General features: G+C 42.8%; 1 protein-coding gene and 2 long non-coding RNA genes across 4 annotated transcripts; all 3 read left to right on the top strand.

Annotated features, from left to right (window-relative positions):
- The first annotated feature begins 252 nt into the window (after positions 1-252).
- LOC123397345 (peroxidase P7-like) lies at positions 253-1,583 on the top strand. The gene is made up of 2 exons (XM_045091926.1): positions 253-587; positions 697-1,583. The coding sequence occupies exons 1-2, from the start codon at positions 360-362 to the stop codon at positions 1,438-1,440; spliced, it is 972 nt and encodes a 323-aa protein (XP_044947861.1). The 5' UTR covers positions 253-359; the 3' UTR covers positions 1,441-1,583.
- Positions 1,584-3,359: 1,776 nt separating this feature from the next.
- Positions 3,360-5,641, top strand: LOC123396613. The gene is made up of 4 exons (XR_006609919.1): positions 3,360-3,550; positions 3,826-3,954; positions 5,324-5,510; positions 5,605-5,641. It is a non-coding gene; the product is annotated as an uncharacterized LOC123396613 (long non-coding RNA).
- A 1,878-nt stretch (positions 5,642-7,519) lies between these two features.
- Positions 7,520-8,290, top strand: LOC123395937. 2 transcript variants are annotated; one of them, XR_006609864.1, is made up of 2 exons: positions 7,520-7,740; positions 7,848-8,290. It is a non-coding gene; the product is annotated as an uncharacterized LOC123395937 (long non-coding RNA). The 2 variants fall into 2 exon arrangements; XR_006609865.1 differs by having other exon boundaries at positions 7,520-7,721.
- Positions 8,291-13,776: the final 5,486 nt, after the last annotated feature.

A 13,776-nucleotide genomic window follows, 5' to 3' on the forward strand; every position in this document is an offset into this window, starting at 1 on the left:
GTGTCGACGGGAAATTTTTTTATTCTTGTGTAATGTAATTCAAGCCAGGTACGTGCATGTATTAGTTAGCCTGTCCATTCCCGGTGCTTTTCTTTTCTCTTCTTCGGGTCCGATCCGGTCCTGACCTCGTCAGCCTTCCGGCCAAGAAACACGAGGCTGCAGCTCGCGAGTGGAGCTACAAAATATTGCAGAGCGTTCGCACATACGCACACACGCGCATAAAAGCATGCAACTTGTGCACGAGCACTATATAAGCACATGCTTTCATTCATGTTCCACACACGCTCTCCTTGCTTTGCTTCTTCTCCACTGTGCAGCGATCGCTTCTCATCATCCATAGTCAACCGACACAGGCATCCATGGCGTCCTCCAGCTCCAGGGGCCCTTGTTGGGTCGCGCTCGCGCTGCTCCTTTTCGTTGCTCTGGTGAGCACCGCCAATGGCGACGAGCTCTCCGCGGGTTACTACGAGAAGACGTGCCCCAACGTGCAGCACGTCGTGCGATCAGTGATGGCGAGCAGGGTCGCCGCCCAGCCGAGGATGGCGCCCGCCGTCCTCCGCCTCTTCTTCCACGACTGCTTCATCAACGTATATACGCATCTCTATACTAGCTACTTCCACATATATATTCTTACCTGCTACTAGAGTTTCATTTGCTTTGCTGATGCTATGGTTGACAAATACGGCGTGACGACAGGGATGTGATGCTTCCGTTCTCCTGGACGCAACTCCCTTCTCCCCGGGCGAGAAGGATGCGGAGCCCAACGACTCCCTCACCGGCTACTCCGTGATTGACGACATCAAGTCGGCGCTCGAGCAGGGCTGTCCGGCAACCGTCTCCTGCGCCGACGTCATCGCCCTCGCCTCCCGCGACGCCGTGGCCCTGCTCGGAGGCCCCACCTGGAGCGTGCCCCTCGGCCGCAAGGACTCACGCTTCGCCGCCGACCCGGAGTCCACCAAGAAGGGCCTCCCTAGCCCCAAAGACAACCTCGGCGAGCTCGTCACCATGTTCGCAGAGCTCAACCTCGACGCCCGTGACATGACCGCGCTCTCCGGCGCCCACACCGTCGGGATGGCCAACTGCGAGACGTACAGGGACCGCGTTTACGGCGGCAACGGCGACATCGACCCCTCCTTCGCAGAGGCCACCCGGCAGACGTGCCAGGCTCCTTCTGGTAGAGCGCCGTTCGACGTGCAGACGCCCATGAGGTTCGACAACGCTTACTACCGGAACCTTATCGCGCGGCGCGGTCTCCTCACCTCCGACCAGACTCTCTACGGCGGTGGAGGTCTGCAGGACAATCTCGTGGAGATGTATAGCGCCGACGGCGAGGCGTTCGCGAGGGACTTCGCCAAGGCCATGGTGAAGATGGGAAACATACCTCCGCCCAAGGGAATGCCCGTGGAGGTGAGGCTCAAGTGCTCCATGGCCAACTATTGATTGCTCGATCCCAAATGCATCATGTAACCTTGCCCGGTCATATTTGATTCATTCATTTAGTGTACCACTGTTTATAACAAGTATTCGTTTTTAGTTTGTTGTAAACAGAATGTTCCGCACAAATGTTCCCATACATGTGTGTGCAATAAATGGCTATTCCCAAGTTTGTTTTATCGGGTAATATACATTCACTACAGAATAAAGCTTTTTCCCGACGACGTAATCTATGCCGACACGGGCCATCGGCATAGATTGCCCTATGCCGGCGGCTGGCAGGCAATCGTAGTGGTGGAAAAGTCGTTAGCATACGTCGAGGTATGCCTACAGCCCCCGTCGGCATAGGAAGGTTGTCGGCATAGATCAATCTATGCCTATGGTGACCGTCGGCATAGGTCAGCCGTCGGCATACATGTGGGCACGGCGGCCCATTGACAGACGGTAGGTTGACGCCGTGAAATATATGCCGACGGCTCTGAAGGCGGTCGTCGATATATCCTTGTGATACTTATGATCTGCGTTGGGTTTTTGTGAAGAGGAACGCGTTATCGTAACACAATGTGGCTAAGTATTTCCTTCAGTTATGAAACCAAGGTTTATCGAACCAACAGGAATATCAACCACAACCGTCTTCAGCGGCTGTAGACAAAAGAACAAACAACGTGCACCCAAGGCGGGCAAAAGGATTGTCAGCTCCGTTGATCTTGTTACTTGCAAGCAAGTGAGGTGTGTAGATAATTATAAAATGCAAAATAAAGTATAAAAAAGTAAATGACAGCAAGGCATTGAAGGTTTCATAAATATATGGTGAATAGATCCGGGCCCATAGTTTTCCCTAATGATATGTCTCATGAAAAACATCATACGATGGGCAAATAAATTACTATTGGACAACTGATAGAAAAGCGGATAGTTATGCGATATTCACGATAATAATCATATATATATAGGCATCACGTCAATAAGCAAATAGGCCGACTCCTGCCTACACCTATTACTATTACTCCATTCATTGACCGTTATGCAGCATGCATCTAGTGTATTAAGTAAAAAAAGTAATGCAGGGAGAATGATGACAAGATGTAGATATAAAGTAAACTCAAGCAATATGAATAAATCCCATTGTGTTATCCTTAGTAGCAGCAACACAAAGACGCGTCTTGTCCCCTTCTGTCACTGGGATATAGAAATTCGCCAGGTTGAACCTACTATAACGCACCTATCTCACCGAAGAAATATCAATCTAGTTGGCCAAACTATTTTAATAGATCAGGAAGAATTATGAAGAAATATCAATCTAGTTGGCCAATCTAGTTGAATTGTGTTATCTCTCTATCTCTCTCACTCCATATATTGCTCGCTGATGGAAAAGAAGCGCGCGCAGCTTGGCGGGTTGGGGAGCGGGACAAGCGAAGGTCGTGTACGTCGACGTATGGGCGTGGACGGCCGTGGATAGGAAGTTGGGTGGTGGTGCCATACCGGAGTGTGCGGCCGCGGATAGGGACACCATGCATCCGCCTGAGGTCGGGGTACAACCACACAGGATATGCTCCTTACACTCATCTCTTGCATTGGTAGTAGATCTGATGATTATTACAGTTTTTAGCAAAATAAAGATTAACTTTCATGTGTGGATGTTTGTTTTATAGCAAACACGAGCTGCTCCTCTGTATTTATGTTCTTGTTTTCTGCTCGTTTCCTCTTTACATGAGCAGCGAGCATAGCACAAAGAGGCTGCAATCATTTTCTCTAATTTTTTACTTGACGAATAAACTATCAATTTTAAATGGATTGCTCAATATGTGAATTATATGCCATGTATATTTGTTTACCGTCAGCAACATGATTGTTTTCTATCTAAAAATACTAGGTTCCAAGGTGATCTGACCACCTAAAGAAAAGTGATTCTTGATCTGATTTGTAGACCTAGGAGTTCATGCATCTGCGGTTCGGGTTGGGGACCGAGCGACGGATTTCGGTCAAGGGGTTTGTCGGCTAGCACAGAGGCATGCTGCATAAGAATTAAATAATTAGATTAAGCAAGGCAGCGAGGAAGGCGTCTCGGAAACAAGCATGGTGATGGCTTGCTCAACTGCAAGTTCCACAAAAAATGGTACAAGCATGGATCCCTTCTTTCTGTAGCTTCGACCCTGGTTCATGAAAGATTTAGTTATTGAAGTTGACTTGATTTTAATGGTAATGATTTGTGCTAATGCTTTCTTCATCTTTCTTAGACGAGCATTGATTTGTCCTTGCGATTAACCGTCATTTGTTTGATTTTTGGATTTCTGCGGTCATGACTATTGAGTTGCGTTGATTATATTTTTTAACATTTGTGTATCACTTTTACCTGCATATATTCAAGGATTTTTTCTTTCTTGGTACTAGGATGGATATTTTCTCCTGGAATGCAGATGGATGTATGATTGAGGAGATGAAGCAAGCATCCTGCTATGATATGATCGAGTTGTATCTCGGGTACATAGGAAAGTAGCTCAACAACTGGCACAAAAAGAGGTATGACTAATGTTTATTCAATTGCTAACAAAGGAGATGTGGAGCAATGTCACAACCCCTATTAATTATGTTTAGTATCACTAGCAAAAGGACTCATGCGTTGCAACGGGAAAAAAACAATTATAATCTCCACTGATGCTGATCATATTATGTCTTTAAAATTTTAGGACATTTCTTGAAATGCATGAACATTTTTTTAATTAGCAAACATTTTTTTCAATTGCACTCAAAAAATAACACACAAACTTTTTTTCCAAATCATGGACTTTTATTGTTTTCACCAACATTGTTCTCAAAATTATGAACAATTTTCTGAATATGCGAATATTTTTACAAAAATCCTGAGCATTTTTTGAATTCACAAACATTTTATATTATCTTCAAACTTTTATTTCAAAATTCTCAATTTTGTAAATTGAAAAGTTTTTCAAAGTTCTAAATTATTTAAACAGAAAAATGAAAATAAAAAATGAAACTAAAAACAGAGGCACGCACTGTTTTTAAGATTTTTACACGCACTTTTGTTTAAAATCGTTGAATTTTTTATTTTATGGACATTTTCTCAAAGTTTAAACATTTTTTTATATGCAAACATTTTTCAAAACTCCTGAGTAGTTTTTGAATTCTAAAAAAATATGTTTTTTTGAATATTTTATTTCGAAATTCTCAGTTTCTTAAAATTGAGAAAAGTTGTTTGAAGTTCTAAATTATTTAAAGTAGAAAAACAAAATAGAACTGAAAAGAAAAAAAATAAAAAAAATAAACTAAAAAACAGGCGCCCACGCATGGGCCGGCCCAAACAAGTGTGTTGCATTTTTTTTCCAACGCCCAGAGCGTAATATAGGAGATGCCTACATGGGCCGGCCCAGTCCGGTGATTTTCCTGTTTGAAACGTTTTTTATAACTTATAGGTGGCATTGGTGGGTAATTTTAGTCAACTTTAAGGACAATTTGAATGACGTACGGAAGAAGCACTATTTGCTTTATTAGTAGGTAAGATTTGGTATCATATGTTCCATTCAATTGCTACAATGCAGATCCATGCTATGCCTTTTCCGGTGTATGAGTTCTTTGTGACTTCCTCCCATATTATTGATCAAGACTTTGATGATACACACACATACTATAAACTTTAGTACTACTAATTGCTTGCTTTATTTGGTCATATCCGACTCTGCTTTAATCCGCTCCTACATTGACAAGCTCAGTTTCATTATACATGGAGTGTGTTTGTCTGATGATATTTCCAGATTTTTAAATATATGGCAAGCACAACCCCTGATATCAGTGCTTATTATTTTTTATTTTAGATGGTTTATTACTACTGTACTTGAGTCATTTATTGATTTATTTTTATGCTGAATTGTAGCATGCAGCAGGTTGATGTATGACTGTTTAGAACTTGTGACTGATTTAGATTGACCATCATATGGACCAATCCAAGCTCCGCCAGGATGTAGACAGTGTCTGTAAATTCCTTCTGGACCAGTACATCAATGAGAAACATGTCAATCACAACGCTCTACATTAATCATTATGAACAAAGTCATGTCTAGGTACCTCCAGATTTTTTTCACATTATGTGAACTCTTGTATTATGAAAAATCAGATCAATGTTGGTGGGTAAGAAGTTTCAGTTTTATTTTCCAGTTTTATTGATGATTGATTGGTTATTGTTCATGCTCTCGAAGGAGTTCCTAATGGAGACAGCTGGGGTGTCATTGTCCTTGCTTGATCTGGGCATATGTGCCTGCACTTACAGATTCCATCGCATAGAGAAATGACACTGCTTGTCTGCTACCTACCGACTCATTTATGTGTTATAGGGCCAACTTTCATTTTCACGTCAAAAAGGGTTGATTCTCAGAGGGCTAGGAAAGATGAAGCAGGGTGGGAGCATCGACTATGATGAGTTCATCGAGGCGATAGTGCACATCAAGAAGGTGTAGCTGGAGGAGCACATGCTAGCTGCCCAGGCCTATTTCTACATGGACGACAACGGGTACATCGCCATAGAGAAGGTGGAAGAGGCCTGCCGAGAGTACACTATACGAGATGTAGCGGGAGGAGCACCTGCTGGCTGCCTTTGCCTACTTCGACAAGGAGAACAATGGGTACATCACCATAGAGAAGGTGTAACCATGGAAGAGGCCTGCCGAGAGTACAACATACAAGCTGTATCAACACATCATCACCGAGGTCGGCAATAACAACATGGTAAATTTATTCACTAAAGTCTCCATCTCGAATTAATTAACTAATTCATTTAATTCCAATGATTAGTCTTACTATTAAGCTAAAAATTACAACTCTGAATTCGAAATTGAGTATATCCTTGATATACAGTAATATATTTGATTAGCATGGTTGAATCCACGATGGGGAATTTGTGGTCCCCCGTTGAATTTCAACGGTCCAGGGATTCTGTAGAATTATAAGACTTTAAAGAGAGAGGGTTCAGACATGGTCACAAGAATGAAGGTGAAGTGAAAGGAGGACTGCAGAGAAAGATCTCTCTCTCTCTCTCTCTCTCTCTCACACACACACACAAGTATGCCTCTATTATATTTTTTTATCTAACCATGTCATTTCCTTCCTATCACTATTTTTGCCACAAGGTAAGTTTGTTCCCTTTATGTAATGTTCACAAGGGGATGCCCATTTATTTTCTTCCATTTTATACCTTAATAAATATAGTCCGAGGTTACCTAATCTTCCACTACAATTTCAGAATTTCCCTATATGTTTTTAGAGGTTCAACACATGTTCGTATTGCTAAAGTAGTCCAAACGTCATTGTACAATGGATGACATTCTCTTAAATAATTGGTGATGTGGTATTTGTGTGACACTAATCAAACAACATATAAATAATTATAATGACCTATAATTTATTGTAGTAGAGTAAAACTGAAACTCGGTAATAAGCATGTACTAAGAGTCCCAACAAATACATTGTCAACCTACTATCTTTGGGAGAAAGATGTCGGCATCTACAGGTGTGGCAAAAAAGTTTGACAGAGATAGATCAAAAGTAAGGAACATATGATAGCGACAAATTGTGTTCTCATGGTCATGATATATATTGTGTTAAGTTCTGATTCCAAGGTTATTATGGGATTCATGGAATAAGGACCATCAAAATGTGAACTCTCTTCTCCATCTACACAAATGTTCTTTCTTGCAGGTTATCATGTGAAGAACGACAAGACATGAATTCGACCATTTGTTACAGCTAGAAGTTAAAAAATGATCTCTGCTAAGTTTCCAAGATTGTTGTAAATAATAACTGGTTAAACAAGATTTATTTCAAGTTTTCAAGATTTTTCTATGAGCTTAACAGTTTAGAATAATTCTCACCTTGTTACTAGGATTTAGCAGCACAAACATATTTTTACACGCCGTCTACAGGGAGTTGTCAATATGTTTGATTTGTCATTTTTAGTGTCACACAATAAGTGGAGTATTTGTAGATTCAAACGTACTAAATTTTTAGCTTGCTACTACCTCTTCTTCTATTACCTGTTCTAACGTACTAAATTTTTAGCTTGCTACTACCTCTTCTTCTATTACCTGTTCTAACGTACTAATTTTTTAGCTTGCTACTACCTCTTCTTCTATTACCCGTTCACTTGCTAATACATGTTCTACTTCTGTGCCATTTTTTAGTGAAGACAGAGAATATGCGTGCTTGTAAGTCTCCAACTGTGCTATCTTTTCTTGGATCGATCTCCCTGTTCTGGTGGATGCCAAGCCTCCAGCTGCAGGGTAAACTAGATCATTACATGTACTGAAGCCCTGCCATGACTCCGACCATGTCTAGCTTGCTAGTACCTCTTCTTCTATTACCTGTTCACTTGCTAATACATGTTCTACTTCTGTGTTATTTTTTAGTGAAGACAGAGAATATGCGTGCTTGTAAGTCTCCAACTGTGCTATCTTGTCTTGGATCAATCTCCCTGTTCTCGTGGATGCCAAGCCTCCAGCTGCAGGGTAAACTAGATCATTACATGTACTGAAGCCCTGCCATGACTCCGACCATGTCTCTGGCAAGGCGGCATCTACAATACGAGAGCACCACCCTACGTGACATGTGCAGTGACGAAAGGCGCAAACCAAAAGCCTCCTGGAGGGCTCGCTGGAGATTTGCTCGTACGCTAGATACAGGAATGATACTGGATATTTTTGCGTAAAAATAGTAGCATCCTATTGGACATGTAATTTTTTATTTTATTTATGATATGATTAGTACCACAATAACCTTTTAGAAGATCTGATTACTAGAAATATGGAATTTCCTAGAAGATATTTGGAAAGGAGAGTTCATGAAAACAAAAGACAGTCCTTTTATTTTTTGAAAAGCTCTCTTCATTATTTTTCTCGTCTATTCTTACTGCTTGAGAATTGTTGCAGTTAGTACCATGTATCCACTGTTCCCTAAGCAGAGTGTTCCTATGCTAAAAGTGTTGTTTTGTCCTTGTAGTTTTTTTCTATGCGATTTATGCAGTCTAAATAGTATTTTATTAGTTTTCTGGAAGGATGCAAAAGTCATACTCGGCTTCCTATGTATAGTGAATGCTAAAGGATGCAATAGTATTTGTACAGTCGGGAAGTGTCATTCTCTATGTTTACCAATTGGACTCACCCCCTTAAGAGATCTAACCCTGTCACCGTAAGGAAAAAAGCAAAGAGTATTATGAGGCCATAAAGTTTGAATTCAGAGAAGCATATGCTGAAGAACACCAGAATTAGTCTTCATGAACCATTATCGGCTTGTTGATGATGCTTCACATGTAAGTTTTTCGGTCCATTGCGACAAGGTATTTTAATTATTCAGAAGCGATGTCAAATGGTACGTACCACTGTTTATCTTAATTTTCTTTCAATATTAAGTTGAGAACGGATTATTGCATTTCCATTTGGGAAAAGGAGAGGAGAAAATGATGGATTGGAGCTTTGGCGGAACATTATTATTGTCTTGAAAATTCAGGGCAACAAGGCCAATAGTTGAACATATAAATCTTTTTGAATACATTCTTTTGTAACTCTCAATCAGTACTACATTGTCGATCTATACTTAGAGGACGAGAGGGCAAGATCCAATGCAAGGCCCTACACATACCTGCCCATCTAGCGCATGGATGTGATTTGAGCAATTTTAGGCCATTAAGCTGTTGGAATTATGCCCTAGAGGCAATAATAAATTTAGTTATTATTATAATTCCTGTATCAAGATAATCGTTTATTATCCATGCTATAATTGTATTGAATGAAGACTTATATACATGTGTGGATACATAGACAAAACACTGTCCCTAGCAAGCCTCTAGTTGGCTAGCCAGTTGATCAAAGATAGTCAGGGTCTTCTGATTATATACAAGGTGTTGTTGTTTGATATCTCGATCACGTCATTAGGAGAATCACGTGATGGACTAGACCCAAACTAATAGACGTAGCATGTTGATCGTGTCATTTTGTTGCTACTGTTTTCTGCGTGTCAAGTATTTGTTCCTATGACCATGAGATCATATAACTCACTGACACCGGAGGAGTGCTTTGTGTGTATCAAAAGTCGCAATGTAACTGGGTGACTATCAAGATGCTCTACAGGTATCTCCGAAGGTGTTCGTTGAGTTAGTATGGATCAAGACTGGGATTTGTCACTCCGTGTGACGGAGAGGTATCTCGGGGCCCACTCGGTAATACAACATCACACACAAGCCTTGCAAGCAATGTGACTTAGTATAAGTTGCGGGATCTTGTATTACGGAACGAGTAAAGAGACTTGTCAGTAAACGAGATTGAAATAGGTATGCGGATACTGATGATCAAATCTCGGGCAAGTAACATACGGAAGGACAAAGGAACATACGGGATTATATGAATCCTTGGCACTGAGGTTCAAACGATAAGATCTTCATAGAATATGTGGGATCCAATATGGGCATCTAGGTCCCGCTATTGGATATTGAGAGAGGAGTCACTCGGGTCATGTCTGCATAGTTCTCGAACTTGCAGGGTCTGCACACTTAAGGTTCGACGTTGTTTTATGCGTATTTGAGTTATATGGTTGGTTACCGAATGTTGTTCCGAGTCCCGGATGAGATCACGGACGTCACGAGGGTTTCCGGAATGGTCCGGAAACAAAGATTGATATATAGGATGACCTCATTTGATTGCCGGAAGGTTTTCGGAGTTACCGGGAATGTGCCGGGAATGACGAATGGGTTCCGGGTGTTCACCGAGGGGGGGGGGGGCAACCCACCCCGGGGAAGCCCATAGGCCTTGGGGGTGGCTCACCAGCCCTTGGTGGGCTGGTGGGACAGCCCAAGAAGGCCCTATGCGCCAAAGGATAATAAATCGAAGAGAAAGAGAAAAAAAGGGGAGGTGGGAAAGGAGAGAAGGACTCCACCTTCCAATCCAAGTTGGATTCGGTTTGGAAGGGGAGGACTTCCCCCCTTGGCTCGGCGGACCCCCTTGGGGCTCCTTGAGCCTCAAGGCAAGGCCCCTCCCCTCCCACCTATATATACAGAGGTATTAGGGCTGATTTGAGACAAATTTTGCCACGGCAGCCCGACCACATACCTCCACGGTTTTTCCTCTAGATCGCGTTTCTGCGGAGCTCGGGCGGAGCCCTGCCGAGATCAGATCACCACCAACCTCCGGAGCACCGTCACGCTGCCGGAGAACTCATCTACCTCTCCGTCTCTCTTGCTGGATCAAGAAGGCCGAGATCATCGTCGAGCTGTACGTGTGCTGAACGCGGAGGTGCCGTCCGTTCGGCACTAGATCGTGGGACGGATCGCGGGACAGTTCGCGGGGCGGATCGAGGGATGTGAGGATGTTCCAGTACATCAACCGCGTTGTTCACTAACGCTTCTGCTGTGCGATCTACAAGGGTACGTAGATCGGAAATCCCCTCTCGTAGATGGACATCACCATGATAGGTCTTCGTGCGCGTAGGAAAATTTTTGTTTCCCATGCAACGTTCCCAAACAGTGGCATCATGAGCTAGGTTCATGCGTAGATGTCTTCTCGAGTAGAACACAAAAGTTTTTGTGGGCGGTGATGTGCATTTTGCTGCCCTCCTTAGTCTTTTCTTGATTCCGCGGTATTGTTGGATTGAAGCGGCTTGGACCGACATTACTCGTACGCTTACGAGAGACTGGTTTCATCGCTATGAGTAACCCCGTTGCTCAAAGATGACTGGCAAGTGTCGGTTTCTCCAACTTTAGTTGAATCGGATTTGACCGAGGAGGTCCTTGTATAAGGTTAAATAGCAATTCATATATCTCCGTTGTGGTGTTTGCGTAAGTAAGATGCGAGCCTACTAGATACCCATGGTCACCACGTAAAACATGCAACAACAAAATTAGAGGACGTCTAACTTGTTTTTGTAGGGTATGCTTGTGATGTGATATGGACAACGATGTGATGTGATATATTGGATGTATGAGATGATCATGTTGTAATAGATAATATCGACTTGCACGTCAATGGTACGACAACCGGCAGGAGCCATAGGGTTGTCTTTAAACTAACGTTTGTGCTTGCACATGTGTTTACTATTTTGCTAGGATGTAGCTTTAGTAGTAATAGCATGAGTAGCACGACAACCCCGATGGCGACACGTTGATGGAGATCATGGTGTGGCGCCGGTGACAAGAAGATCGTGTCGGTGCTTTGGTGATGGAGATCAAGGAGCACGTGATGATGGCCATATCATGTCACTTATGAATTGCATGTGATGTTAATCCTTTTATGCACCTTATTTTGCTTAGAACGACGGTAGCATTATGAGGTGATCTCTCACTAAAATTTCAAGACGAAATTGTGTTCTCCCTGACTGTGCACCGTTGCTACAGTTCGTCGTTTCAAGACACCACGTGATGACCGGGTGTGATAGACTCAACATTCACATACAACGGGTGCAAAACAGTTGCACACGCGGAACACTCGGGTTAAGCTTGACGAGCCTAGCATGTGCGGACATGGCCTCGGAACACATGAGACCGAAAGGTCGATCATGAATCATATAGATGATATGATTAGCATAGGGATGCTTACCACTGAAACTATACTCAACTCACGTGATGATCGGACTTGAGCTAGTGTAAGTGGGTCATGAACCACTCAAATGACTAGAGAGATGTACTTTTTGAGTGGGAGTTTAGCAAGTAATTTGATTAAGTTAAACTCTAATTATCTTGAACATAGTCTAAGTCCACTTTGAATATATTTGTGTTGTAGATCATGGCTCACGCGACAGTCACCCTGAAGTTTAATACGTTCCTAGAGAAAGCTAAGTTGAAAGATGATGGAAGCAACTTTGTAGACTGGGCTCGTAATCTTAAGTTAATCCTACAAGCTGGGAAGAAGGATTATGTCCTTAATGCTGCGCTAGGAGATGAACCACCCGCTACGGCTGACCAGGATGTTAAGAACGCTTGGTTAACACGTAAGGAGGACTACTCAGTAGTTCAATGTGCAGTCTTGTATGGCTTAGAACCGGGACTTCAACGTTGCTTTGAGCGTCATGGAGCATATGTGGTGTTCCAGGAGTTGAAGTTCATCTTTCAGAAGAACGCCCGGATCGAGAGGTATGAGACCTTCGATAAATTCTATGCTTGCAAGATGGAGGAGAATTCGTTTGTCAGTGAACATGTGCTCTAAATGTCTGGGTACTCAAACCGTCTAGCTGAGCTGGGGATTGAACTACCGCAAGAGGCTATCACTGACAGAATCCTTCAATCACTGCCGCCAAGCTATAAGACCTTTGTGTTGAACTACAACATGCAAGGGACGAACAAGTCACCCGGCGAGTTGTTTGCGATGCTGAAAGTCGCAGAGTCTGAACTCCGTAAAGAGCATCAAGTGTTGATGGTGAATAAGACCACTAGTTTCAAGAGAAACGGCAAAGTCAAGAAGGGTAATTCAAAGAAGAGCGGCAAGACTGTTGCCAATCCGACGAAGAAACCCAAAGCTGGACCTAAGCCTGAAACAGAGTGCTACTATTGCAAGGGTATGGGTCACTGGAAGCGCAACTGCCCCAAGTATCTAGCTGATAAGAAGGCGGCCGAAGAAAAATCAGGTATATTTGATATACATGTTATTGATGTGTACTTAACCGGCTCTTGTAGTAGTCCCTGGGTATTCGATACCGGTTCTGTTGCTCATATTTGCAACTCGAAACAGGAACTGCGGAATAGGCGAAGGCTGGCGAAAGATGAAGTGACGATGCGCGTAGGAAATGGTTCCAAGGTTGATGTAATCGCCGTCGGCACAGTTTCACTTCAGTTACCATCAGGATTAGTTATGAACTTGGATAATTGTTATTTAGTGTCTGCGTTGAGCATGAACATTATATCTGGATCTTGTTTATTGCGAGACGGTTACTCTTTTAAGTCAGAGAATAATGGTTGTTCTATTTCTATGAGTAACATCTTTTATGGTCATGCACCCAGTGTGAGAGGATTGTTCATATTAAATCTTGATAGTGATACACATATACATAACATTGAGACCAAAAGAGTTAGAGTTAACAATGATAGCGCCATATTTTTGTGGCACTGCCGCTTAGGTCATATTGGTGTAAAGCGCATGAAGAAACTCCATGCCGATGGACTTTTGGAGTCACTTGACTTTGATTCACTTGACACGTGCGAACCATGCCTCATGGGCAAGATGACTAAAACTCCGTTCTCCGGAACAATGGAGCATGCCAGTGAGTTGTTGGAAATCATACATACCGACGTGAGCGGTCTGATGAGCGTAGAGGCACGCGGCGGATATCGTTATTTTCTCACCTTCAGTGACGATTTGA

This window comes from Hordeum vulgare, chromosome 5H, assembly GCF_904849725.1.
Source record: "Hordeum vulgare subsp. vulgare chromosome 5H, MorexV3_pseudomolecules_assembly, whole genome shotgun sequence".
In the NCBI taxonomy this organism is placed as follows: Eukaryota; Viridiplantae; Streptophyta; class Magnoliopsida; order Poales; family Poaceae; genus Hordeum; species Hordeum vulgare.